This window comes from Cantharellus anzutake (assembly GCF_015039405.1).
Source record: "Cantharellus anzutake strain C23 chromosome Unknown EI90scaffold_37, whole genome shotgun sequence".
Taxonomy (NCBI): Eukaryota; Fungi; Basidiomycota; class Agaricomycetes; order Cantharellales; family Hydnaceae; genus Cantharellus; species Cantharellus anzutake.
This window is the reverse complement of record NW_024066987.1, coordinates 1,025-25,728: the sequence shown is the minus strand read 5'-3', so window position 1 is coordinate 25,728 and position 24,704 is coordinate 1,025. Positions and strand designations below refer to the sequence as shown.

The 24,704-nt window shown below is 48.0% G+C and overlaps 9 protein-coding genes across 9 annotated transcripts; 6 read left to right on the top strand and 3 right to left on the bottom strand.

The window, feature by feature from the left end:
- Positions 1–330: 330 nt before the first annotated feature.
- On the bottom strand, positions 331–552 carry EI90DRAFT_3065450 (uncharacterized protein; the record flags this gene model as incomplete). The annotated part of the gene is made up of 1 exon (XM_039060873.1): positions 331–552. The coding sequence occupies one exon, from the start codon at positions 550–552 to the stop codon at positions 331–333; it is 222 nt and encodes a 73-aa protein (XP_038913939.1).
- A 720-nt stretch (positions 553–1,272) lies between these two features.
- On the bottom strand, positions 1,273–1,590 carry EI90DRAFT_1594889 (uncharacterized protein). Its single transcript, XM_039051940.1, has one exon. It carries the CDS (start codon positions 1,536–1,538, stop codon positions 1,323–1,325), a length of 216 nt encoding a protein of 71 aa, XP_038913938.1. The 5' UTR covers positions 1,539–1,590; the 3' UTR covers positions 1,273–1,322.
- Positions 1,591–2,084: 494 nt separating this feature from the next.
- On the top strand, positions 2,085–2,856 carry EI90DRAFT_1594864 (uncharacterized protein). Its single transcript, XM_039051939.1, has 3 exons — positions 2,085–2,192; positions 2,245–2,414; positions 2,472–2,856. The coding sequence occupies exons 2-3, from the start codon at positions 2,261–2,263 to the stop codon at positions 2,738–2,740; spliced, it is 423 nt and encodes a 140-aa protein (XP_038913937.1). The 5' UTR covers positions 2,085–2,192; positions 2,245–2,260; the 3' UTR covers positions 2,741–2,856.
- Positions 2,857–8,496: 5,640 nt separating this feature from the next.
- EI90DRAFT_3017746 (uncharacterized protein) lies at positions 8,497–9,389 on the top strand (the record flags this gene model as incomplete). The annotated part of the gene is made up of 4 exons (XM_039057143.1): positions 8,497–8,527; positions 8,595–8,714; positions 8,791–8,845; positions 8,903–9,389. 4 exons carry the CDS (start codon positions 8,497–8,499, stop codon positions 9,387–9,389), a joined length of 693 nt encoding a protein of 230 aa, XP_038913936.1.
- A 3,381-nt stretch (positions 9,390–12,770) lies between these two features.
- On the top strand, positions 12,771–15,679 carry EI90DRAFT_3065437 (WD40-repeat-containing domain protein). Its single transcript, XM_039060872.1, has 10 exons — positions 12,771–13,036; positions 13,094–13,856; positions 13,927–14,099; positions 14,155–14,265; positions 14,322–14,404; positions 14,455–14,534; positions 14,597–14,627; positions 14,682–14,763; positions 14,822–14,996; positions 15,052–15,679. The coding sequence occupies exons 1-10, from the start codon at positions 12,779–12,781 to the stop codon at positions 15,450–15,452; spliced, it is 2,157 nt and encodes a 718-aa protein (XP_038913935.1). The 5' UTR covers positions 12,771–12,778; the 3' UTR covers positions 15,453–15,679.
- Positions 15,680–17,182: 1,503 nt separating this feature from the next.
- On the top strand, positions 17,183–18,466 carry EI90DRAFT_3065432 (uncharacterized protein). The gene is made up of 2 exons (XM_039060871.1): positions 17,183–17,313; positions 17,377–18,466. Exons 1-2 carry the CDS (start codon positions 17,246–17,248, stop codon positions 18,263–18,265), a joined length of 957 nt encoding a protein of 318 aa, XP_038913934.1. The 5' UTR covers positions 17,183–17,245; the 3' UTR covers positions 18,266–18,466.
- Positions 18,467–18,705: 239 nt separating this feature from the next.
- Positions 18,706–20,063, top strand: EI90DRAFT_3126259 (uncharacterized protein; the record flags this gene model as incomplete). The annotated part of the gene is made up of 3 exons (XM_039063902.1): positions 18,706–18,885; positions 18,952–19,082; positions 19,142–20,063. The coding sequence occupies 3 exons, from the start codon at positions 18,706–18,708 to the stop codon at positions 20,061–20,063; spliced, it is 1,233 nt and encodes a 410-aa protein (XP_038913933.1).
- A 1,779-nt stretch (positions 20,064–21,842) lies between these two features.
- Positions 21,843–22,426, top strand: EI90DRAFT_3217775 (uncharacterized protein; the record flags this gene model as incomplete). Its single annotated transcript, XM_039066462.1, has 1 exon — positions 21,843–22,426. The coding sequence occupies one exon, from the start codon at positions 21,843–21,845 to the stop codon at positions 22,380–22,382; it is 540 nt and encodes a 179-aa protein (XP_038913932.1). The 3' UTR covers positions 22,383–22,426.
- A 1,085-nt stretch (positions 22,427–23,511) lies between these two features.
- On the bottom strand, positions 23,512–24,367 carry EI90DRAFT_1594606 (uncharacterized protein). Its single transcript, XM_039051938.1, has one exon. The coding sequence runs from the start codon at positions 24,241–24,243 to the stop codon at positions 23,791–23,793; it is 453 nt and encodes a 150-aa protein (XP_038913931.1). The 5' UTR covers positions 24,244–24,367; the 3' UTR covers positions 23,512–23,790.
- Positions 24,368–24,704: the final 337 nt, after the last annotated feature.

The window sequence follows — 24,704 nt, the reverse complement described above, 5'->3', positions numbered from 1 at the left end:
GGGAAGAAAGATTCAACAGAGGGATCTTGGTGCTGAAGTCCTCTTAGAAGGGTGATTGCTGCCGTTCTCGTCCAAAGGGCCTCGTTCGAGAGTCGGGAGCGAGGACTGATTCGCTTGTGATTGACCTAGGTGTTGATGGCTCGTTGACAGCGCCACCACGATTTCTGGGACGCACCAGCAGGTACGGTAGTGGATTTCGATTTCTCATTCGATGCCGGTGAATCCGCAGTGTCTACCCCTCCTCCATGCGCATTCCCTTCTCGCGACGAAGACGAGGATGCTATCCATGTGTTGAGAACTTGACACGATTACCTTGCTTGCAAGGTCTCTTCAATCCTCACAATTCGTGGGAACTTTCTTTTTCGCACCTCCTAAATTGTTCCCACCCTTTGTCGGTGTCAAGCAGCCATTTCTAGTACCAAAACAAAAGCGCAAAAACAATGAAAAACGCATTATAAAGAGTAACACCCACTGGACAGCTAACGCCGGCCACGCCGGGATATTGTGCAACCACGTGGTGCAATGGCGTTGTCGCGCGATCCCCAATTCCATGGCCGTCGTTAAGCATATCGATATCCATCATCACTTTATATGCAGAGAGATCTTTCCATCCCGGTGAGTGCCACATAACAACACTTGGTTCTAGTCTCATCAATATTCCACTTGATGGATACTGAATTGCGGGTCTGGTGTTATGTAAAAGGGACCAGTTGTGTACGCACAGTTATGACTTAGCGATTGATTTTGGCAGCGTGGAAAATCACGTGCTACGAATTGTACCCCGAAAGAGGCAAATGCCAACACAAACCCTCTTTTCAGCAAACCCGACATCCAGCAGCTCCCTTGTTCCTGATTGTCAAATTTCAAAACTGCATGAATGAAGTACATATTCACCTTGATGGTGTGCGTGTGAGCAGGATTTTAAATCATGAAGGCCACCTATGGGTGCGTACCAGGTGTAACAATCGGACTGAGTCAAGCACTCGTTCTTTGCGATCATGCATCACCCATAGTAAAGCTGCGGTACAAGCTTCCTCCCATCTCTTCATATGGACATCAAATATTTAATTTCATGCATATTAAATCCTCATTAAAGCAATCTCCTTGATACTAATAACTGGTGATCGCCACCTGACACGGCAGAACCCATCACTCTTTTCGCTCGATACGACATGTATTTGGACGAGTACAAAGAGAGGATAAAAAAAGAGAAACGGAAACGGAAGAATAAAAGGGAGGACCATCCATTATAGACGTTTCCCAGATGATGAAGTCAATGTCAAAATAGCCTGGCCCCAGGGAATCGAGGATCGTTAATATCATCAGAGATGCTCATCCCCCCCATCTAACGACACAGTATAATTCCCATGGTTGTCACGTCTGGCACCGTAATCCCATATCCCAGTTCCAGAGAACTCAAAAGTCGCAATTGCTCCCGGTGTGGAGGATATCACAGCAGTCCCATTTCTATGATAATTGAAGGAAGGATCGTCAGCTGCGTATACAAGTCTCCAGCCCGCTGACGCAATGGAGTCCATAATGGACGAGATACGTTGGATTGTATGGGTACAAAGAGAGGATTACAAAAGAGGAGCAATCTGAGGACCCTAAGTTATGAAGCAATTTGAAATAATAGAGGACTCCGTCGTTTTTTGCATTCAATTCGGGACCGAAAAATTTACAAGACCCCCTACAGAGTAGCGGGAATATTTGTATCTTAGCCCAGATCACCCTGGTATTGTTGACAGATGTGCTACTGCCACCATGCAGGATGCCTCGGTGTTTAATCTTATTCGACGCTTGTGCCATTAACTCTTTGGACCTCCTTAACAAAACACGTTCGTCTACGCAGCGGCATTCAAGAGCGAACGCACCATGCGTTCCGGAGGTTTACGGGTGTTTTTCTCAGGGTGTACCCAGTATCAAAGAAGAAACTTCTTTTTTCCACTTCCGCCAATGATCGTTGCATGTACATCATGTGCTGTTCACAGGAACCGGTACTATTACCACGTAGACTACGATGCCCAATGCTTCAACGCGTCCATCGAGCAACGGGTGTCATCATTTTGCAGGGAAGATTATATTTTTCCACTTTCCAAATATTCGTTGGATAAGGGGAGCTTCTTATATAACTGGCTAGGTCTCCCTTCCTTTTCTCCTCAATCCCTCAAACACTTGCGTTCGAGACTAAGGTTAGTAGTAGTCGCCACTCACGCCATATCCACTCCCCGCTAATAAAAGCAGTTTCTGAAAAGTTGCAATGCGATTCTGGAGTGCCTTCGCCCCACTTGCTCTGCTTCCAATCGTCGCGGCTGATTTTTTCGCGGGCGACATTGCTTGCACTCCACCACAGCCGCCTAATGCTACGGACATAACTGGAACGACTGGGATTTTGTTCACGGAAGGGCAACTAAGTGAATCAAACCAAAAATGAAATTTGCCCTCGTTCTTAACCTATGTTTGCCCAACAGAGGATTGCGTTGCTCTCGTGAACGCGATGGATCCGAACATTACACCATACGGTCCCACAGCGATAATGAAGGGCACTATTTGCCAAAATATAGCAGTCACAGTGGATGTCGCAAAGATGGCGTGGAGTTCCGCCCAGCCCGGAGTGGGTGGAAGTTGCAAGACCTACAGCCACGTGGTAGACACATGCGTTGCAACGCAGGGCGCAAAGTTCAACCAATCGTGCACTTATAGTATGGAGATGGTTTGCCTTGGCGGGCCCGTCTGCTAGTAGCACCAGGATCTGGTGGAGTAGCGACCCCATGCCCGAGGCTGGAGTCCTACCAAGTAGAAATTACAGTGTGCGCGAATACATTTACGTTCAAAAGCCGGGTCAACAGAAAGGGAGCGATCAAGGCAAAAGAGAAACAAGCGACATGCCAACTCGTGCAAGCGCCAATTTGATTCATGGAGTAGGAAAATCATCTTCAAAGCCTGGAACGGGCCTTGGTCTCCTTATTGGGACCAATAGTTCCGATGTCGCAAATGTGTGTGTATGATGAGAATTTTTTTCGTATGGACTGGAAGACCCCCTCCCCAGAACACAAGAGGGGGAATCGTTGCCCCCCCATTTGTGACACGCTCTGACAAGAGGATAATTTGAAGCATGAAGAGGGGCGAGGTGCGAAAGCTGTTCGACTAGATAGACGCATAGCAAGGAAATGGCTTAGAAATTTTCATACTAAGACCGCGTGCCTGGCATAGTGTATTTATTGAGCCTCGCCTCGACTACCTTCGTAGCTCAACGCAATAGTGAGTTGGATTAAAAGAACTATCCACCCCGCCGGTGGATTTTTGCGCCAAGCGGTATAGGGTGTCCCCATAGTGTTGAATTCCCCAGCCGAGTGCCATGTACGACTGGAGCAAAGTCTGGATTTAGATCGGTAGAAACAGAGGAAGGGTAACTCGGGCAGTGTTTGAGGGTCCCACCAGGTTTTATCAACGCCGCAGTTACACGTACAGAGAAACAGAGAATGGTGTGTAAATATCAAAAGCTCGCATGTGGGCCGGCCAGTCGAAGCGACGGCTGGCTGTACAGAGTACACAGAAATGACCCCCCCATCCGAGCCAGTTGGTATCTCGGAGCGCGTAAGAGTTTTTTTTTCCATCATAGCTCGGACACCGCAAGTGCCTGGAATGGATATCAAATGCCTTCTGCAAGTCAGTAAAAAGTGGTGGAATAGAAATATTGTATGTTTCTAGGTACGGGAAAACCTGAATGCCTTGATCCGAGAACGATCAAGAGTAGAATTTGCACATCAGCACACCATTCCTAATCATCCTTGGATTGGAACATGTCTCTACACAGGGGTCACTGAGCGGCAGAAAAGGTTCGGGGCTCAAGATGTAAGGTCTGTATGATTGCATTGAATATATACTGTCGGAGAGGCGTCTGTGAAAAGGGGAGATAGAGGCTGGCCTAAAACTCGAGCAAGGTAATCACCGAGCCAAACGAATACGTCTGATGAGAGAGATAGGAGAGGCGTACTGGTGTGCAAAACGACAGCTGCGGTTGAGACATGCAAAACAAAGGGATTCGGTTCCGTAGTGCAGCCTTGTTGGAATCCTACCAACTTATGGAACTAGATCGATCACACAGGAGGGGACGTGCGAGAAACTTGGGTGACTTGACAAGCAGGAGGGAGACTCGAGCGAGAAGCTAAAGGCTAATGAATATCAAAGTAATAAACATCTCACGCCACAAGACCCTGAATTGTTAATCACCTGGGATTCGGTCGAGGTAGCACACGGCGCTATCCCCCTGCTGCATTCATCCTTGGAGGCGGTCCGGCAGATTCAGTTGGTTGGATACGACACGGGCGAAATATTGGGACTGAGGACATTAGGGTGCCCCCAATGGAAATTGACGAGTTGGGAGCCTCGAGGGAAGCATTCCAAATTTGACCTCGCATAAAGTTGACACTGAAAGGGTACTTACGACAGTTGTGGAGACTGGAAACACGACAACTATCCGCTCGGTGGTTGACAGACCGACAATACGATACCCAATTACCATGCAAGGACAGAACCACGGGCTGTTCGTGCCCCCTAGTTCGTTCCTGAGGGGCGAAAGGACATGCGTTATTTTTGTTTTCCGTGTGTGGGGAGAGCGATAGTCAGACATTACATAAGCACTGAGATGACGTTGTTTACGCCAATTATGTAGGTCAGGCACCTGCATGCTTACAGGACCCCGGCATACTCCATTAGACACTGTGGGAAGTCCCCCATCAGATTGTACTGGGTTGTACCATCACCTAATCGAAAATGCCGGGAGTCCCTATCAGCTTTTTGGAAATGCTCAGTCGTGTATAGTACCGGGGCTACCTAGCATCTGGATTCTGACGTACATATTGATACCAAAAGACAATTTCGCACATTAACTTAGAGGATTCCAATCCCTCATTCTCATCATCGCTGAGTTCCACGTCCTCCCTTTTCAAGTCCGTCCAGGTGTGGGAAGTTCCCCGTCAGATTGTACTGGGTTTTACCATCACATTAAAATACTTATCATTTTCTTCGAAATGCGGCAGCTGCTCAGTCGAGTGGAGTACCAGGGCTACCATAGGCATGTGATTGTTGGGAGCGAGGAGACCATTGGGAAGAGTGGAAGCGCGGGGTGCTAATGTTGGTTTTGGGTTCCTTTCGTCGGTTCGGGAGTTGCCATTTACTTTGGAACTTCATCTCACCTGTCATCTCTCTTATCTCTGTGTTCCCCCACACTCATCCAATCGACGCTGGATATCCATAATATGCGCAGCCATGTTTTTCTTGGCTAGCCCTCTGTTTTCTGCATCCTAATACGTGCTTCAATGCTTACTATTGCCAATCCAGGTTGAGCGATCTTGCGCAATCAGCTCATCCGATCTTGGCGATCAAGCCTGCATTGCACCCTTTGGTGGGAGCCAAATCTGTGTCTGCTATTTTGTCTCTTCAATTCTTGAGTCCAACACTGTGGGCCCATGCTCTGTTGCACCGTGCACGCATGCCAGTGCTTCCATTCCAATATTCAGGCTTGTACAATTGGACGCGTTCCCACGCGTTTTGACGTGTTCTTCACTCATTGATGCCAAGATTTTGGGCCAACCGACATGGAAGGACACAGACCAGATGTGTTATCATGGCATTGCCCAATGCGCTGTTGCAGAGCCTGCACTGGTGCCTAACCACAAAGTGTGCCTACTACTACGCTCTTAACTTTCCTCCCCTTCCCATTTCCTTGCTAACTTTCTACTCCAGGAAACAATCAAACTTCCCAAAAGTGACCGGAATTGGAAGACAATAGCTTCCTCCACGGCTAAAAGGCAAACTCCCGTTGGTGAGGTACAAAGAGTGCTGGAACCCCGCGGGTCGGGTTTCACGGATGAGCCAACTATGTGTTCCCCACCGTTCACCCCACCATTCACCTCATCATTTACTTTGCGATCTACCTGCCATATTTACCCCACTGATTATTGTCATCCTATCTTCGAAACCGACATGCTCTTGGGACCTACGCCGGCCCCACAGACCTCGAGGGGTTATCCCTGCAAAGGTGTGTTCAAGCGCGAGGTTTAGCGCGAGGTTTTCTCTGCACCCTCAGTATAGCCTTGGGGTATTATTTTCTCCGACACTCGCAATGACAAGCGCCAGTGTATGCGTGTATTGCTATATACCAAATGAATATATTATGATTTACTATTAAAACAGGCGGGGTTACCTATCAGTAACTTCCAGGGCACCCTGTCAGTATTTCCGGGGTACCCCGTCAGGATGGCCCCGTCAGACTGCGCATATCTGATAGGAGGTCCCGGCACTCGAAATCTGATGGTTGGCCCCGTCAAATGGTAATGGGGCTACCTAGCAGGGCTGGTACTGGGGCAACCCTACACCATCTGCCGGGGTTACTTCCCACTGTGTAGAGGTCCGATCGGAAGACCTCCATTTCGGCCCTAGTCCCCTGGCCTCATTTAGGCCCTCAGACAAGTCGGACCTGCAGAAAAATGCCAGTTCGGCCCTCAAATGGATCAGACATTAAAAATTTTTTTTTCACTTGGGTGGCATGAAGCGTTACCACAATTGAGCTAGCAATGATATTCGTGCAAGAATTATCAATCTACCGTAATCCAACACGCCCTCCCACAGACCCTCCTGCAGCTTCCGGATCGCAACTTTGACATTCATCTTGAGTTTCTCATACACAATGTGTATTATCTGAATAATTAACGTCTCAATCCACAGCGAGTGGAGTATTGACGGAATCGCGTTGTGTTTTCATTCAACTTTGCCGCATTGATTGAGGGATAGAAGAACATATTCGGGCTTCAAGTGAGCGAATGCTGTGGTTGGGGGGCCATTCTGGTTGGGTACAAAGTTGGAAAAGCGACCAACATCCTGTGATGACAGAAAAATGGCGAAAATAGTCGTACGCTGAGATAGGATGGGGCCCCGATTGAGGTGACGCTTTCAGTATACTGATGTAGAAGGCTTCGGCCATTATTTCGATAAATTATCATGACTTGGTTGATTTCTTATCAGAGAGTCGCGCGATGAAGGAAAGCATGGGGCACTAACAGGAAAATTGTTTTCTTGTGAAGGATGAAAAAGACGTCGGGAGAATTATTGCTGAGGCAAAGGACAACATTCAGGTTCGGCACACCAAGATAAGGTACAGGTGGAAGTGCAGCGACAGATGTCAATGAACCTAGTTCATAGATTTTCTTTTGCAGTCCTGATGGCACTAGCGGACCAGGATACATCTTGTGTGCAAAACAAGGTTGAAGCTGGTTGAGGACGGCTGAGTTTTTTTCGACAAGCCTTGTCACCTTCATTAATTTATGCACGGCTGTCGAGTTTCGGCAGGTTTCGGCCCTCTACCAGATCAAGGCTTGATCCCAGCCTGCCCGAAAGGCCCTCAACGGGATATAACATTTTTCTGCCCAAAGCCAATTTTGGCCCTCCTCCAGGTCAGACCTCTCGTCCCGCAGACTGATTTTCGGCCCTCTCCTAGATCGGAGCTCCCTCGGTGTATGCCGGGGTCCTATGCTTACGCATGAGATGTTTGAATGACTAGCACCATCGGAAGCTTCCATTACCACATGGAGCACATTCCCTTGGCATATTCAATCCATTGCTGAGATTCACGTGCAATCTCATGGTTCTAAAATCAAATTGTGTTCGGCATGAGTGTTGTTAGCCCCTTACAGCTCGCGCCCGCAGAGTTGCTCAAATGTACGTTGCTTCAACCCTCGCTCGACTGACTGGCGATGTCTTCATGCTTAGCGAAACTCTGCACGAAAGCTCGCGCGCTTCAGCGCACAATCCCAAATAAATATAGTTCACTGGTACTTCGTAGCCACAACACTCACCCATTCACCTGCATCTGCTTTCGTCGTCCATGATGGCTTGGATAAATCGTTCTTTGTCGTTCCAGCAGGGCCCCATTTGGCGCATGAGCCACCTAAAATCTGCAGGTTAAATATCCAGAATAAACAATGACCACACAGATAAAAAAATCAAAGTAGTGAAGGATAAGGGCATTCGTTTGATCTCTCGGCTTAATGAAGACGGAATCGTATCCCGTTCATGTGTGGTGAATGGTCAGTGGTGCATGTCAAAAATGGGATCTCGGTTCACAATCACATCACGGGTATTAAATAAATGAATGAATGAATAAGCCACTCGCCTATATAGTCTAAGTCATCGTCCTTGAACAGGAGCAATAAAGATCAAGTGAGCGAGTCTCGCTCTGGGCGGTTCCTTGATCTGCCATTAGTTTATTAAGAACCTCGACTGGAAAAGTCCATTCGCCAATGTGCCTATATCAGGCTGGCTTTGTGTTATCTGCTAAAGGATGATTCTTAAGTGCAGCTCAGCGGTCCACGTCTCTTTCTCCACGACCTAAGGTCCCCCCAGGCTTGGCGCTCTCTACTCTACGGTCCCCAGCTTCCACACATTCGACCCTCCGTGACATCACCAAGTCTTCATTACGCCGCTTAAGAATACAACATGGAGCCTTTGGATATGCGTACCCTCGGCGGTAAGCTGGCGTGGATCGAGGAACTCATTGCCTGGTGCAATAAAACTCACGCTGCATTGCACAAAAGAACGAGGGTCAGCTCCACACACTCCATTACCTCGCCAAGTCATCGACCACTTCCCGCCGCGCGAGAGCGAGTTGGAGAGGAGACTTAAGGAAGTCCTGGTGAATGAACTGGACGCTACTTGTCAGTATGCTAGCCCACGTCTGATTCAGGTGCCTGAGCTGACGAAGAATCTCATCATACTGATGCGATTCACCAGTGGGTGATGATCATGCTCAAGATGAAGGCGTCAAACGCTTTAAAGAATTCCGAAGGTGTTCTTCAATCCCTAATCTTTGGCACCCTTGCTGATCTCTATGCATGTTCAACAGGAGGGTGAGAGCTCTGGATGGGGAACTCCACCGCTTCCGGAACACCATCTCCCAACTTAGCTCATCTGTTGGCCTTCTTTCCTCTGCTGAAGATCTCCGTAAAAGACTCCAGCAGCTCCTGAACTTGTTCCGCGAGAATGCAGCGGATATATTTCGCGATGTTCGTAGAGAGTTTGGAGATTTCTCTATAAGAAAGCCCCAAGCAAACACCCGTGACGTTCCAACCCGCCCTTCCCGAAAGTTTCATTCGGAAGGAGTGATGATTGGCGACCTTGAACAGATACCAAACCAGCTTCACTTGTTAGCGCAGGATTGGCGCACTTTCCTAGAAGCTCTAAACAGAATCCCGGAGTTTCGTGACGAGGTTGTCAGTCCTTCCATCCGGAGTTTCTATCATGATTTAGAATATTGGTCTTTCAGCCTGAGGGATTTTAAAGGTATTATCAGTCTGTTCGTATCATGCTGGTCACTAGAACTGGATGTTTAGATCAATTTAAATGGCCTTCTGTCCAACGTCATATTCACTTGTTGACTGGGGAGATGGCAGAACATCTGAACGATGTCACGGAAGCGTTGAAGATATTTACTGATGTTGGTGAGTTCCCAAGTGTTTTTTCAGAAACTGACTATACTCATATGCTTTTTTTTTTTTTTTCACAAGCGGTGCCAAAGATTCGCTTTTCCCAGCGCCAAGAGGCCAATCCCCTTCGCGATCTGTCAACAGTGGCCACATTGTTCTCTGCAGTTACAGCGACAACAATCCAGTTCAGCTACCTGTCTTTTACTACAAAACTAGAAAAAGCGGTGAATCTCCATCAGCAAACCTGGATGCGGAGGCCTGAGAGCTCATAGAGCTCATAGAGCTCTCAGAGCTCTCAGAGCTCTCAGAGCTTCAGTACTTTGAAATTGCAGGTTGTCAGGGTTCAGCACCCTGCCTTAGGGGTGCCCCGGACTCCCCACCTACTTTACCCCCTTTTATTCTTTGACTGTTGCCTTGTTGTTGCCTTTGTGTGTTGCGTACATGTGCGCACGGGATAGCGCAGGAACTATGTTCCCACGGGTCACAGCCACAGTTCTGGGCGAGCAACTCGCCCAGAACGTTCCCACGCTTGGCACTGCCACCTGGATGTTCCCTCCGGGTCACACTACACAACTCCAAGAGCTGTATAGTTGTGGGCATGTGACCCATTCCTTTATATAGCAACCATGCGGGGAGATGAGACCTTTACCCTTCTTCTCATCTCATGCCCCGCATAGGCAAGTGTATATATTCCCTTTCTTTTACTATACATCTCATGCCCCGCATAGTGTGAGGACAGGCCAGATGGGGGTTGAGGTCAGGGAGCCTCCGAGTCCGAGGCCGGGCCCTGACACAGGTCCCCTTCTCTGAGAGCTCATAGAGCTATATTTGCACACAGGGGACTATTATCTATATGAGCTCCCTGAGTGTTTAATTTACCCGATATTAAAATTAAAATTTAAAAGCATTGACTATGGCATCATGTGACTAGCCATAGCCAAGTCCCTACCATACAAGGGACTGAACAAACTCAGCTTCACTTTCAGCACCAATGCGGCACCAGACACCAAGGGTATGTAGCCCAATCAATATATAAGCCAAATTTAGGGATATAAATGCAGTTAATCTGAAATTACTTAGGGAAAATGCGGGAAAATGAGTGGGAAAATGAGTGGGGGGGGAATGGGGGGGAATTGGGGGGGATGAGGGAGAAAATGAGGGGAAAATTAAAGGGGGAAATGGGGGGAAAATGAGGGGGGAAATGAGGGGAAAATGGAGGGGGGGAATGGGGTGACATTTGGAGGGGGAAATGAGGAGGGAATTGGGGGGAATGAGGGAGGAAATGAGGGAGGAAATGAGGGGAAATTGAGGGGGGAAGTGGGGGGAAAATGGAGGGGGGGAATGGGGTGAAATTTGGAGGGGGGAATAAGGGGGGAATGAGGGGGGAATGAGGGGGAAAATGAGGGAGGAAATGGAGGGGGGAAATGGGGGGGGAATGAGGGGAAATTTGAAGGGGGAAGTTTGGAGGGGAGAATGGGGGGAATGGGGGGAAAATTGAGGGGGAATGGGGGGGGGAATGAGGGGAAATTTGAAGGGGGGAATTGGGAGGGAATGGGGGGGGGAATGAGGGGAAATTTGGAGGGGGGAATGGGGGAGAAATGGGGGGGAAATTGAGGTGGGAATTGGGGGGGGGAATGAGGGGGAATTTGAAGGGGGAAATTGGGAGGGGGGAATGGGGGGGGAATGAGGGGGAAATCAAAGGGGGGGATGGGGGGAAATTGAGGGGGGGGGATGAAGGGGAAAATGGGAGGAAACTGAGGGGGAACTGGGGGGTTTCTAAAAACTTGAAAAAAAATCAGGGAAAATTAAGGAAAATTCAGAAAATGGGGGACTTTCTAAAAAAGGAGAATGTCCAAAAAATCAGGGGAAAAATCAGAAATTTTGGGATAAGTTAGGGAGAGATATTTCAGGAAATTAGGAATAATTGGAAAAAAAAAATTAATTCACTTTTTTGATAATTCAATGTGCATTGGAAAGTGCCAAAGTGGGGCAATGTAGCAATGTATGTTTCAGTGTTAGAAAAGTCTCCCACCATGTTTTGGTGAGTGTCAGGGCACAGCCCCTCACTATTCCACAATCCCGCATGCATGCAGACCCATGGGAAAGTTCTGGGTTACTCACCCAGAAACCATCACAGCCACAACTGTGGGAACTTTCTGGGTGAGCAGCTCGTTCCCACGGGGGGGTGCCATTTATGGAAAGTCAACAAAGAGCTGAAAACTGTATAGTTCCTGGCTCCCATTTGTAGAGGAGGTTGAGAAGGTTTAGCCCCCTCAGTGAGTTTGAGGATCTCGGACTGGGACTAGATACCCCAGTGACTAGGAGGATCCCCCTGGGCCCATCACAGAACAAGGGCTGGGCCCTGACAGTGAGCCAAATAACCATGGCTTTTTGACCATGGGAAATTTGGTGTCAAAGGCTTGGATGATATCTGAAGAATACATCAGCTTTTTGTTTGCTTTATTGGGTGGTATTTTCAATTTACTTCATTTGGAACACTTTGTTAAAACTGATTTATACCCTACATAACATGCATGGTTACATTGCCACACTTTGGTGCTTTCCAATTCACATAGAATCATCAAAATTGGTTGAGTTTTGAGCAAGAAATGAGATGAAAGATAAAGTGCAAATTTTTGAATTTCAGAGTTTTCCTCATATTTTGTAAATAGCAATAAACAAATAAGGTGCTGATTTTAGTAAACACAAAAGGTATATGAGCTCTATGAGCCCCCTGAGTTCATAGAGTTCATAGAGCTCATAGAGCTTTCAGAGCAATGACAATGGCCATTTTACACACATATATATCCATATTATCTTTGCACTACTGGTGCCAAAATAACTAAGCAGATTTCATGGAGATATGAAGACCATCCATGATTTAAAAACAAAAAGCTCTATGAGCTCTATGAGCTCACTGAGCTCATAGAGCTCATAGAGTGTTTCAAGTAATGATGCTGGCCATTTAATATGCATTTCCAAAAATGTATATACATATTATCTTTGCACTTCTGCATCCTTAGGAGAATAAAATCATTCAAACATTTAATTTTCTCCACCCAATGTGTAGAGGGTGCACAGCAAAAAGACTCAATTTGCTCACAGAGCTCTGAGAGCTCTGAGAGCTCCAAGAGCTCCCTACCAAGTTTGCTGATGTCTTATGGGTAACTTCCCTCGTTTTCTCGTTAGCGAGTGCCATCAACAGTCAAATGGCATATCACTGGCAGCAAGTCGTCTCTGCAGACTCACTGTTGTTTTCAAGAACTTTGATGGATTTTTTTTCCAATAGATCTGCTATGTATCGTTCACCAGATGCTTTTGTCCCTTGGTGGGTCTCCGTCTGGATCGTTCAAACGCCACTACTCTTTCTTGTCATTTCTATGATTGCATTCTCCACTGGTTTGGTATGCTTCACCTTTGCCAACTTCAGCTCTACCCCTTTCATCCCTATTGCGATCGCAGTGTGTACATCAATCTCGTCTGTTGCTCTTCTCGCTGTGGGCCTTTGGTTTGCAGGAGAACGTCATGCTTTCGGCGTATCAAAAGGCAAGAAGGTCAGCACCTAAAGACCATCAGAGAGAGTTTTTTTTTTTTGTTAATCGAGGACCTAGTGGCTTAGCGAAATGTTAAAAGAGGCGCGGGTTTATCATTATATCGCCATCCCCTGCAGATGGACCAAGCATGCGCTGCTAAGCGTCATTGCTCTCTTACGACGGCTGCGAAGGCGGGGCACAGATTCACTGTCGGTTGATTCGGATTCGGTCGTGCAGGAAATTGGTAGCGATATTGAGTCGGGCACCTCTATGACCCCGTACACTGGGACGTCAGCACAAGGCTCTATTGGATCTCGCCTTTCTGTTGTCCCATTGTCGCACACACCATCACTCGTTAAGAAAGTAACGCACCTTGATTCTGACGTTCAAGCAGAGTCCCAAAATCTAGCCCCTGGAGTCTCAAACGGGTCTTTGCAATCAGTGATTGACCCTACATTTCCAGAAGAGTCACTTCAGCCCAAGGCGAAAAAGGAGTCAACAAATATGTTCTCATCGGCTCTACAAGTCACAACCCCGATGCCACCCGCCCGCAAAGGAAAACTTAAGGAGGTGGCCAGTAAGGTTTTGAAAATTAAACGTGTCCTTTCTATCCTCCGTCCCAGTTTTGCTCCATTACCGAGTCCTACCTCAAATGACCTGGAAGCTGGGCTGCTCAATTTGGATATCCCGCGCAATCCTGTTGTACTGCCTTCACAAATGAAGAAATCGAGGCGGCTAACTGCCATACTTTCCGTGATCACCTCTCTCAAGCCCATCCATGAGCTGCCTTTGCAACCCGCAACCATCAAGCACTTGAAATTCAGTCCCGATGGGGAATATCGTGCGTATACAGGCTTTACATCTACCTCTTGTAACTATGCCCTCATCATGTCATATTATATTAATCGCAGTCGCCACGTCTTCTGGTGCACAAACCGTGGTCATCTGGAAGCTGGAAGATGAGATCTCAATCCACCATAAACTCATTCACCAGGAAAACCGGGTTGCTCATGTGGCATGGTCACCCGATGGGGAATATATGCTCACAAGGTTGACACGCTGTGTATATGTATGGTTACCGAAGGTAGACTGACAATCCAGCTGGGCAGCGTTTTCGTTACTAATCGGCTTGGATCCAGGATGGGTTAGTCTTTAAGACAATAGACCGAGGTCAAACTATTCAGTGGGTGGCATGGATGCCTAACAGTGTTGAATTCGTCACAGTGGAGGGGAAGCTTATACGAAGGCTTGTGGGTTTACCTCCCCACACTGTCGGAAATGGGATGATAAAATGGAATTTTACTGGTCCATCAACGGAAACGTCTTAGGGAAATTTGAGCCAAGCTCACTTTTACCTCAACAAGTTGTCGTTGTTCCGGATGAAGAAAGGTGCAGTTTCTTGGCATCACTCGCTTTCTTTCGTTAAACCCTTTGAGCAGGCTTCTTGTTGTAACGACTCTGGAAGTCACTCACGAAGGACGGAAGCCATCAAAATCTCGCGTTCAAAAAAGGATTCTTTGTGGGTGCTTTGTTCTGGGATCGAAAAATACCTAATGTCGTACTGTGCATTCTCTGCTGCAGTATACAATATGCGGACCGGAGAAATTGAGCAGTAAGGGTTAATTGTTGTCACCTCGAATGCATATTTAATGACCACGCGTCCCAGCAAAGTCCCCATTCTCAATGATGTTCGCCACCTAGTGATTTCTCGTTCCGGTTCCCTTGTCCTGGTTAGCTATCATCGTAAGGCGAGTGGAGGAACACTTCACAGGGAAGAATAGAGGCCTCAACGGTACCAACTTACAGGCCGACCCTCAACTTTTCAGACTTAACGTCTTCCGTGATGATCGCGCACATCTTTCCCTCGTTCATACTTACCACACTCATGACGAGATGGATGCTGGTGGTTCATGCCAGCTCGGCCGCGTACGTACGGAAGATGAAGGTTTAGACTGGCATGTGGTTGTATGTGCGAGGAAAGGTAAGGGCTTTCTTTCCCTCTCAGACTAATGGGGTTCAAGTCTGGTGTCCTGAAGGTGGGGATATCCTCTTCTGGGATCGTGAAACATCGAAACTTCTACATTCGATTCCGGCTAAAAACCCAGCACCAGAATTCAATACAATCGCATGGAATTGTGGGAGTAGCAACCGACCAATGTTCGCAACCGCCTCCCGAGATCGTGCCGTCCATATTTGGGCCGTGCCCAAAAATGCGGGGCAAGGACTGGAGCTTAACCTTTTTCCTTTATCATCTCCACCCAACCAACAGACCTCCCCTTTGATTTCAACCTCGATACCAGACAATGGTCCTCCGGCATCGACGGCGGAGCCTAGTCCTGTGAGTTATGACCCGGGACTTGGGGCCGGGAGCTCAAAAGTACACTTTGACGCAAGGACCTCACCTCGTTCTGATGATAAAATTCTCGATATCTTCTAGTCTAAGCAATGAATGAAACCCTTCTATCAGATGTGCAGAAACATTCTGGTTTGATACTATGTAAACGACTTCGGTTTCGGTGTTCTCGTGTAACCACTGTCAGTGGGCCTTCTCTCCAAGTTGTTTGCGGGACTGTGGAGTAACAATTAAGTTCTATGAACTCGCCAAATCCTTCCATCCCTGACACTTCTTTGTGCCTCTTTGGTTGATGTTTGTTCTTATATTATACCGAACTAGCAGAATTGCATCTTGAATGAATCTTCCAGTGCTCCACCAGTGTCACGTCTGCACCATATATTCATGTCACTTGGTGTGGAGTGTGACGGTCTTGATGTCGAGGTGGCAAACGGGTGCATTGTTGGATACCTAATCAAGGTGTGCTTTTATCTTCACCCTTTCAAACTCGCCGCATAGATTCTTAAGCTTATTAACAAACTTGATGCTCCACAATCTACTCTTCAAAACACGGCATGTTCATGGTTATAGTGTTGTGGTCTTTCGCCAAAGCGATCATGGGCTAGAGGGTAAGGTGCTAGTGGATGCAACCAGTGTCGAAGACGGGGATGTCGCCGGTGGGGTGACTTCGGATGTCCTTTGGGATGACAAGAAGTGGCTGGGGTCGCCCATCAAACAGTTACGGAGTAGGATGCCTTCAACATTTAGCAATGGTTCAAGCTGTATGAGTTCCAGGTCATTACACGAGAAGCACGAGGAATGTAATACGTGCTTAGTCACTAGAGTCCTTGAGAGTCAAGAGGGCTACGAGATCAGCTAGCTCCCTTTCTACGCTAGTCTTCGTGGTAGTAGCAAGGATCAGGCTACACAACCTCAGCGATGAAGAGGACAATTCATTGTCATGCGCTACAGATCAGGGGTTTCATGAGAATGTAGTGGTATAACATCATCCAAAGAAGTATTGTCCGCCACCATTGCGATGAGGGGGCTTGGAGTCGTCACGTTGCGACCCCGCAGTGATCGCGTGAAGTTGAAGGCACGATGACGTTGCCAAGGTATTAGGGTGCGTTTCAAGTTGGACAGGCCTTTCACTAGAGGCTAGAAGTCTCTCCGAGAGTCGAATCCCTTGAGGTTCAAAAGCAGCCTGAGGTACTTAAACTCGAACTTGAGCTGCGAGTTTAGAATTCCATGAGCGCAATGTAACTGTGAAATACGGTTTGCTGCAGCCTCTATTTAGGTTTATCCTCATCCCTTCCATCCTGAACTGCCGGGCAGATGGGCAGATGCCGGTGCTTCTTTTGACGAGTTCAGCTTGCGTGCGTTATTTGCGCGCTGGAAGGCAGATGATGTGGAGTCGGAAGTTGCCTGGCTTGTTGCGGCCCTTGACCATCTTCTCTGCTCGTGTTAGGCAGGTGACGCACCAGCCTCTCTTTATGTAACAGGAACAAAGAATGCCCTTCTATTTGGTACTGATTAATCCATGATTCGAGATCACCAGGGACATGTATCCGATCTCTTATCATTGGACGCCAGGCAATCGGGCAATCTATCTGATGTGGTCCTTACTGGCAACGCTGTTTTCAACGTTGAATTTGACCGAATCGGAGTCCAAGTCGCACCTCCCAGCACCCAGCCAGGGTCGCGAGCATTTTTCCAACACCCTACCCAAGGGTGAGCAGATTTTTGAAGTGCAAGGCAGAACATTCGCTGTGAGCTCCGCACACCATTCTTTACCCGATGATCTGAACTGGTTCTTTCAAAATAAGATACCAAAAGCAATTTTGGCCCGTAACTGCATCCTCATCGAGGGAACAGATGTAGAAGCTGAATCGGATGATATGACGACTTATACACGGCTAGATGACTCGGCAGATGTCTTCGAGGATTTTGTCAATCTTCTTTACGAGTGCGTTTTGCTTGCCTACCTGTCGTTGTTGAATCATTTGAGGCTCATCGCACCGTAAACAAGTCCATTCAATTCTCCCCTTTTCCCCACTCAGGGAACCCAAGTCCAACTCAAACCGGTCCTCCACATTCTCCAAATCGCATACAAATATCATGCCAAAGATATCGAGAAACGCGCTTCGGCTATTGCTGAGGAACTGACCCAGCCAAGAAATCTCCCATCCCACTTGGGAATATCGCTCACGTGCATCGACATCTTCCGGATTGCGATCAACGTCAAACGGATAAACATCGCAGAGAATGCATGGAAGGTGATGGTGACTAGGTTCCTGAGTGGTGAACTTGATTCCCGATGCTTGCTTGATGAAGCTATGGGTCAGCCACGATTCTTGGGGTCGGCGTATTACATCGTCATGCTCGGAGGACCACATAAATGGCGCGAAGATCCAAAACTCAGTATAGATGAAGTTTCTAGACTGAGCCAAGCGTTCCAATACTGCATGGAAGAATGGGACGGTTTTGTGTCGCGCGTCGCTCAAAGTAATCTTGATATTCCGAAGCGTCTGGCACGTCACCGAGTGCCGGCCCACCCATGCCCAGAAGATCGCAATACACATGCCCAGACCCCTGCAGTGAGAGCGCTGGTACGAACACAAACCCGAACACCCAGTCCGAATGCGTGTCTAACCATCATGGACGCTCTTGAGGAAGTTCCAATCGACAGGTACCAGAAGCATTGTGGTCTGCGTGCATGGGATCTACTGGGAAAACTAACGGAGATCAGTCGAGGCTGGCAATACTCGCACATTCCGGATTTGGCGCAGTGCGCCAAAAATACATTGGCTGCCATCGAGGCGGAGATGCCCACATATTTCGCTTTGGATGACGACACATTTATTGATTCACAACTTTCTTTTTCTGCAGAGCGCATCACCTATTACATTGGATTTTGAGTTGATTTCGTTCGAGGTGGAAGCCCGTCTGTCGATTGCTATAATTTGCATTGTGTTGTTCCTATGTCGGTGCCGATACCGCCCAGGGCCCTGCCGTACCATATCAGTAGGAGCATTGGATCAATCTTGGCTCCGAAGATTTTGTGTAGGATTGCTCACTGGTACAACAATTACATAAATAAAGCCCGTCGGACTTCACTGATACAGTAATTTGACTCCCTTATTGGGCACCGACAGGATAGATTGCCAGTCGTTCACGTGAGTTTCGCCGAGGTATATCCGAATTTTTCCTGGTGTCCCAAGGTCACAATGTTGAGAATGCTATACATTCGAACCTACATTTGTTCGATCCCTTATTCCAGGCCTCATGTCAATCCTCCATTTCTCCCAGCTAACGCCTTTACTTGCTGTTGAACGGAGTCTAAATTGAAATCTCAAGAATGGCTGAAGACTCTGAACCGTCAAGCCCAGTCCCACCTCCGACTTTGAGTCCGCCGACGAGTAGACACTTATCATTTAATTTTCTTCGCTCTCAAAACTGGAACGGAGCATTGGAACACTACTCCACATCGTTGCCTCGTGGCTCGCAAACTTTCCTTGTGCAAGGCCGCCGATTCGTCGTAAGCTGATATCAATGTACCTTGGACATCGTACATGTTTTCTTACCATTCACAACTTCATACCAGGTTCCGAAAGCTCTCTTGGCTCAAAATAGCGATGTTTTCCTCGAGATCAGTCCTGATGAAAATTCCAAAGACGTCACGACGCTGGATGATCATTCCGAAGCGTTCGAGGATTTCGTGGATGTTCTGTTCAAGTTTGTCGTGTTTCATTCGATGCCCATCATTGTCTCCTTGTTGATCCCTTTTGTTTCAGTCCTTTCACGTCCTGTTTACTTCGGCCTTCTCCTCCATTGCGGAAAATCCTACACATTCTCCAAATTTCAAACAAGTATTGCTGTGAAGTTATTGAGGGCCTCGCGCGCCCTCTGGCGGTCCGCATGACGCAGAAGGAGAACATCAGATCGCACATCAACTCTTCGCTCTCAGCATTGAGCATTTTCCGCATCGGAATCAAGGCATCCGAGCCATCGATCTACCGAAATGCATGGGAATTGATTCTTGAATCCTTCAGGGAGCAGAAAATGACGTCCCGCGATCTTATAGATGAGGGGCGGCGTTCTGGCTTGAGAGAATTATTGGCGTCTGCTTTCTACGAGGTCATGATCTTGGGCCGAAAGAAGTGGGACGGAGAGCCGGGTTTGACCTTACAAGAGCGCCAAGCTCTCATAAGGGGTATGCTAAGCTGTACTGAAGATTGGGACGCTTTTGTGTCTCGGTTGGCGTCGGGGAACCTCGACGTCCCTTACCAGCGAAGCCCCGCCATTTTTTCTCTGGGTATGATGCCTGAAAACGTCCCCCCCAAAACCCCCGTCCGCCATTGTGACTATCATGACCGACACCATTATAACGCCGAACTTGCGACAATTTCCCAGATCAATGCCTCCTATGGAGTCCCTACATACGACGTTATGGGAAGGTTATCGAGGATCAAGCAGGAGGCTCTGGATCATCTTATGAATAGCAATCATCATGATGGCGGGTGGCGTTTTCCGTCTCACACGTGTTCAGAATGCTGGGATGATGTTGTATCTTGCGCAGACGAAACAAAAGCTTTCATAGAGTCGCGTCTGCCTTTCTATTTTCTTGAGGAACAACACCGGCGGAACCCTAGAGAGACTCGTTTCGCAGACGAATTGTCTGATATAGACTCTCTTGATTTTGATGTCAAATTTTGATATCGACCTTATACTTACATAGTATACATTTCTACACCCATTCGTTGAGTTTGCGGGATCGCAGGAGAACTTGTATTCGGACACTGGGTTCTGACGAACGATCCTCGATGGGTGTATATGTTTTGTTGGGCGATGGGAGTATTCACACAAAGCTCGTCAATTTTGCTATCGGAGTTCGAAACTCGTGCGTGTTTGCGTGGGAACGCGTCCGCTAAGGCAGGCAGGACTCCAGCCTTTATGATTTCGTAATATGAGTTTTCCCTTCTAGCACAATGCCTGGTTCGATCTACACACTTCTCACCCTGAATCGCACGTTTTTACTACGGCAGCCTGACATCCCCTAGCTAGTTATAATACATACGGCGAGAGGGCTCTCTCTCTGCTTTCCACAGTGGACCGACCTTGGTCGTAATTGCCTTAATTTGGCTGTGACTTGTTCAATGGACCAGTTTCGCTCCGTCAACACTTCACGGTTGTCGTCGCTTCCCCGCCTTTTGGGGCGTTGGAGCTAGTAGCCCCCATGGTGTATTTGATTAGGCTTCCCGTTCGACGCTTTGTTACCGCCAGTTTCTGACATAATTTGAGTCTGCAGAACGACTAGTTCCCCCTTTCCGTCATCCACTTCATTGGAAAATCCGCAGAACTTATTCGTGAAGTCTCCAGTCGTCATCATTGCTGAAGCAGGGCTCGCTGGATCTCGCGACATCTCACAGCTCGTTCCTTGCGACGGTTACCTTTGCAACGGCTTCGGGCTGATACGGATTCCCCTCCCCAGGCTTCTGTCCGCGTTTCACGAAAGCGATCAAGATCTGTTGGAATACGAGTCACATGATGAAACTGAACCGGAATATCCGGGAATATTCTAGGGGTTACTAGGCGCCTGCGTAAGCGCTGGGCATAGAAGAGCCCGGAATATTGTTGAGAAGTATAAATATGGGCACTGGAGCGCCGTGTGTATTTTAGTTATTACCTTGCTTGCAAGGTCTCTTGCATGTCCACAATTCATGGGAATTCTGCAAATATATTGGTGGGAATTCTGCAAATGTATTGACCGCTTTTCTGCACGTGTCCTTTCCTCCAATCCTCGCGACGGATCTTTCTGGCTCATTTGTCCCGCAAACTCTGCGGCGCAAACTTAGGCCCCAAAGGTGCTGTGCACAGGATCCTCTGACAATATGACATATAATTCGGACCACTTTTACTATATTACCGCTCAGGCGGTAAGGCAAGCCACCTGGCCCCTCTGCAAACAATCGATTGTTATCTTGAGCACTTGTAGCTAAAACTGTTACAACTATGTTAACTCAGACTTCAGACACCCAGTCGGTTCCTGTAAGTACGAGTTTGACTCACTGCGCATTCCTCTTCATTCATTATTCCAATCTCAGTTCGAAACTCACGTGCATCTCTCCAGACGCAATTGTATGCTCTAGAAACCTTTCCTGCATGCAATCCACACGTGTGCGACTCTCAGACGCGCGCCTGTGCTGATTAAGCCGTCCTCACTCGAAATTCACACGCCCGCGCGCACCTAGAAACGCGCGCTTGCACCCACTCCGCTTTCTTCTCTGTGTTCACGGCTCCCCAGGCTCAGACCCACGACTTTTGCACACATCTTCCACATCCCCCACCTGCTTTTTTGGCAACACATGCGATATTTGCGCCTGCGCACGCTGAGAAACTTGTGCCAGCCCCACGCGATATTCACGCGCTGACAGCACTCTACCTGTGTATTTGCCCTCCAACACACTCTCTCGCGCACGGCTGTGGAAACTCGCCATGTACTGGCTTGATGGTAGGGATCTCCCCCCGGATGATTCTGCCTCGGGCGGTGAGGAATACTGGGAGACACCTGAACGCGATGAGGTGATAGAGAAGGCTCGCAATGCGATAGGAGTCCTTGCTGACAATCTCAAGGCTGCTGTTGTTTTCAGTGATCGCACGCGATGGTGGATTTCTGCATGTGAATATATCGACGCTGCCATTGGGATCGTGCATCGCGAGGCTTTGTGGAGTTATAGGGACGAGGGTGTCGGGTATAACACATGTAAGGATGTGTTTGAGTGGCTGGATGCCATTTACGCTGAGTGGACTTCTATTCCTATGGTCCGCTTGTATGAGCTCGCACGCGAGCGCTATCTGAAGTCCCTTCCAACGGATCTCATTGTCCCTCTAGCCTTTGCCACATTTCGCCCATCCCTTTCCCCTCTTCCCCTTGATCTTGTGGCCGACGACGAGCCAGAATCGGATAAGAAAAACAAAGTACTTAGTGGGCTCTTGCCACCACAGGTGGCATCCACCAATCATACGCCAGTGTAAAGTGGGCATGAGACAACATGACACCAGTTAGTTTGATAGGGTATAAGAAGTGCAAAGTGCATTCGTTTAATCGGATAAAGCTAGGGGAATGAAGAGCATTGGCAAAGCTAACTGGTGGCTGGCAATGGTGAATGTAGCGTGCTCATGGCAGACAAAAAGACAAGGGAAAAGAACACCCGTGTGCAGAAAGATATTACCAGTTTGATGGAAAGATCCCCGTTCCGCTAACTTCACATGCAAAAGCCTTATCATAAGCAAGGTCAGGGCTGCACAGCAGCCATTTCTAGTATTTCTTTCTATATTACATCTGGGTTGCGAGTGAACCGCTGAAGCGGGTTACCATATTTGGAACGCCGCGTTTACAAGATCCGCCTCTAATGACTAGGCTGCTTGGGGGGTGGCTAATGGGCAGGTGTCTCATGTACGACCGATAGAGTTGAAGTTTGTGTGAACTGGGGCAATACGGGAGCAATACAGGGGATGACCGTCATAATAAACCTGTCGGTGCCGAATAATCCATGTTTCGGAGATTTCGCGATCACCGGAGACACGTTTCATCAGACTTCTGAGAGTCACTGATGTGGTCCTTCACAACACTATTTTCGAGGCTGAAATCAGCCAGATCGGAGAACGTTCAAGGCGCTCATGCTCGCAAGAATGCTCTACCACACGTTTTTGAAGTACATTTATTGTAAGTGGCGTACACCATTCTTCTCCCAAGACCTGAACTACTTCGACAATAAGATCCACAACATCACATTGCCTTCGAAGAACCGGTATGTATGCTGATTCAGATAGGATTTTGGGTTTTACGACTTGGCAGATGCGTTCGAACATTTCATTGATCATCTTTCTGAGTGCGTTTTGCCTGCTCCCTACATCACTGGATATCACAAACAAGTCCTATCGATTGCCTTATTTCCGTCATGCCCAACTCAATCCAACATCCTCTAAATTGGACTCAAATGTCGTGCCGGACATATTGAGAAGCGCGCATTGACCATTGCCACAGTACTGACGTAACCTAGAAATCTTTCATCCCATCTAGGAACATCCCTTACGTGCATTGATGGCTTTCGGACTGCAATTGGCATCGAACAGTTAGTGGTGGCGGAGAGCGCATGGACAAACATGGCGGGGGAGTTCTTGACTGGAGAGCCTGGCGCTCGACTCCTACTCGATGAAGGGATGAATTCTCGTCGGCCCCGATTTTTGGGATGCGCAATTACGCAGTCATGCTCGAAGGTCCACGAAAATGGCTCAACAATCCGAAGCTCAATGGAGATAAGATTTCTCGAATGGTACAGGCGTTCCACCGCTGTACCGAAGAATGGGACAACTTTGAATTGCGTGTCAGCATGGGCAATCTTAATATTCCGGACCATCTGGTTCGTCATCAAACACCGCTTCAGGGCAATCCACCACTTCCATGAGCCCTGATGATGACTGTGTCGCGGAAAAGCGGTCGTCCACTCCGGATTTCGTTCCCAGCGACCCTGTGCCCAGGTCCGTCATAGATCTCATTGTTGGACACATCGACAATACGATATGGTCTGATAAACATAAACGGGAAGACTGAGGAGAGTCGGTCGAGAGGATAACGGGTGCGGGTGCTGTTGCCACTGCTACCGGCCGATGGACGGTTTCGGCCAACTGGAGGATAGTTTGACACGATGCAACAACGAAACATCAGCATATTGCGCAGTTTGTTCCACAAAGCTGAGTCGATTCGATTCCTCAAACCGTGTATTATGGGTGTCACTCGTGTACTCATGCTTTCTTTGTCTCCATCTTCGCAATTGTAAGTTCGTACAGAACCCAGAGCTAACGATGTCATATACTGTGTTGATGTAGTACGCATCACGTAGGCAGGACTCCAGCCTCTATGACTTCGTGATATTATATAGACGCATCACGTCGACATAGTCCGTTTACCTAGCCGATGCCGTGTCTTGGGCAGACGACAAAAAGAGGCTTTCATCGAGTCGTGCCTGCCATTCTACTTTGGGGAGGAGCAACATCAACACAACCTAAGGGAGCTAGACTCGTTGTGCAGGTGGATGTCAAATATCGACCTTATACAGTTATAATTGCGCAAAAACTCGAACTATGTCGTATCTTATGCTAGTTATGGCAAATGAATTTGGTGGGTATGCTTTGTTGGGTAGTAGGAGCAGCATCCACGCAAAGCTCATATTTGCATGCCCAACTTGCATGCCCTTACACGGTTGCGTCCGCGGGAAATATCCGTTGGCAAGGAGTGGAAGCTCTTCTGTCCCAAGGGACGCGACTGTCTCAGAGAGGAAACAACCATCTAAGTTT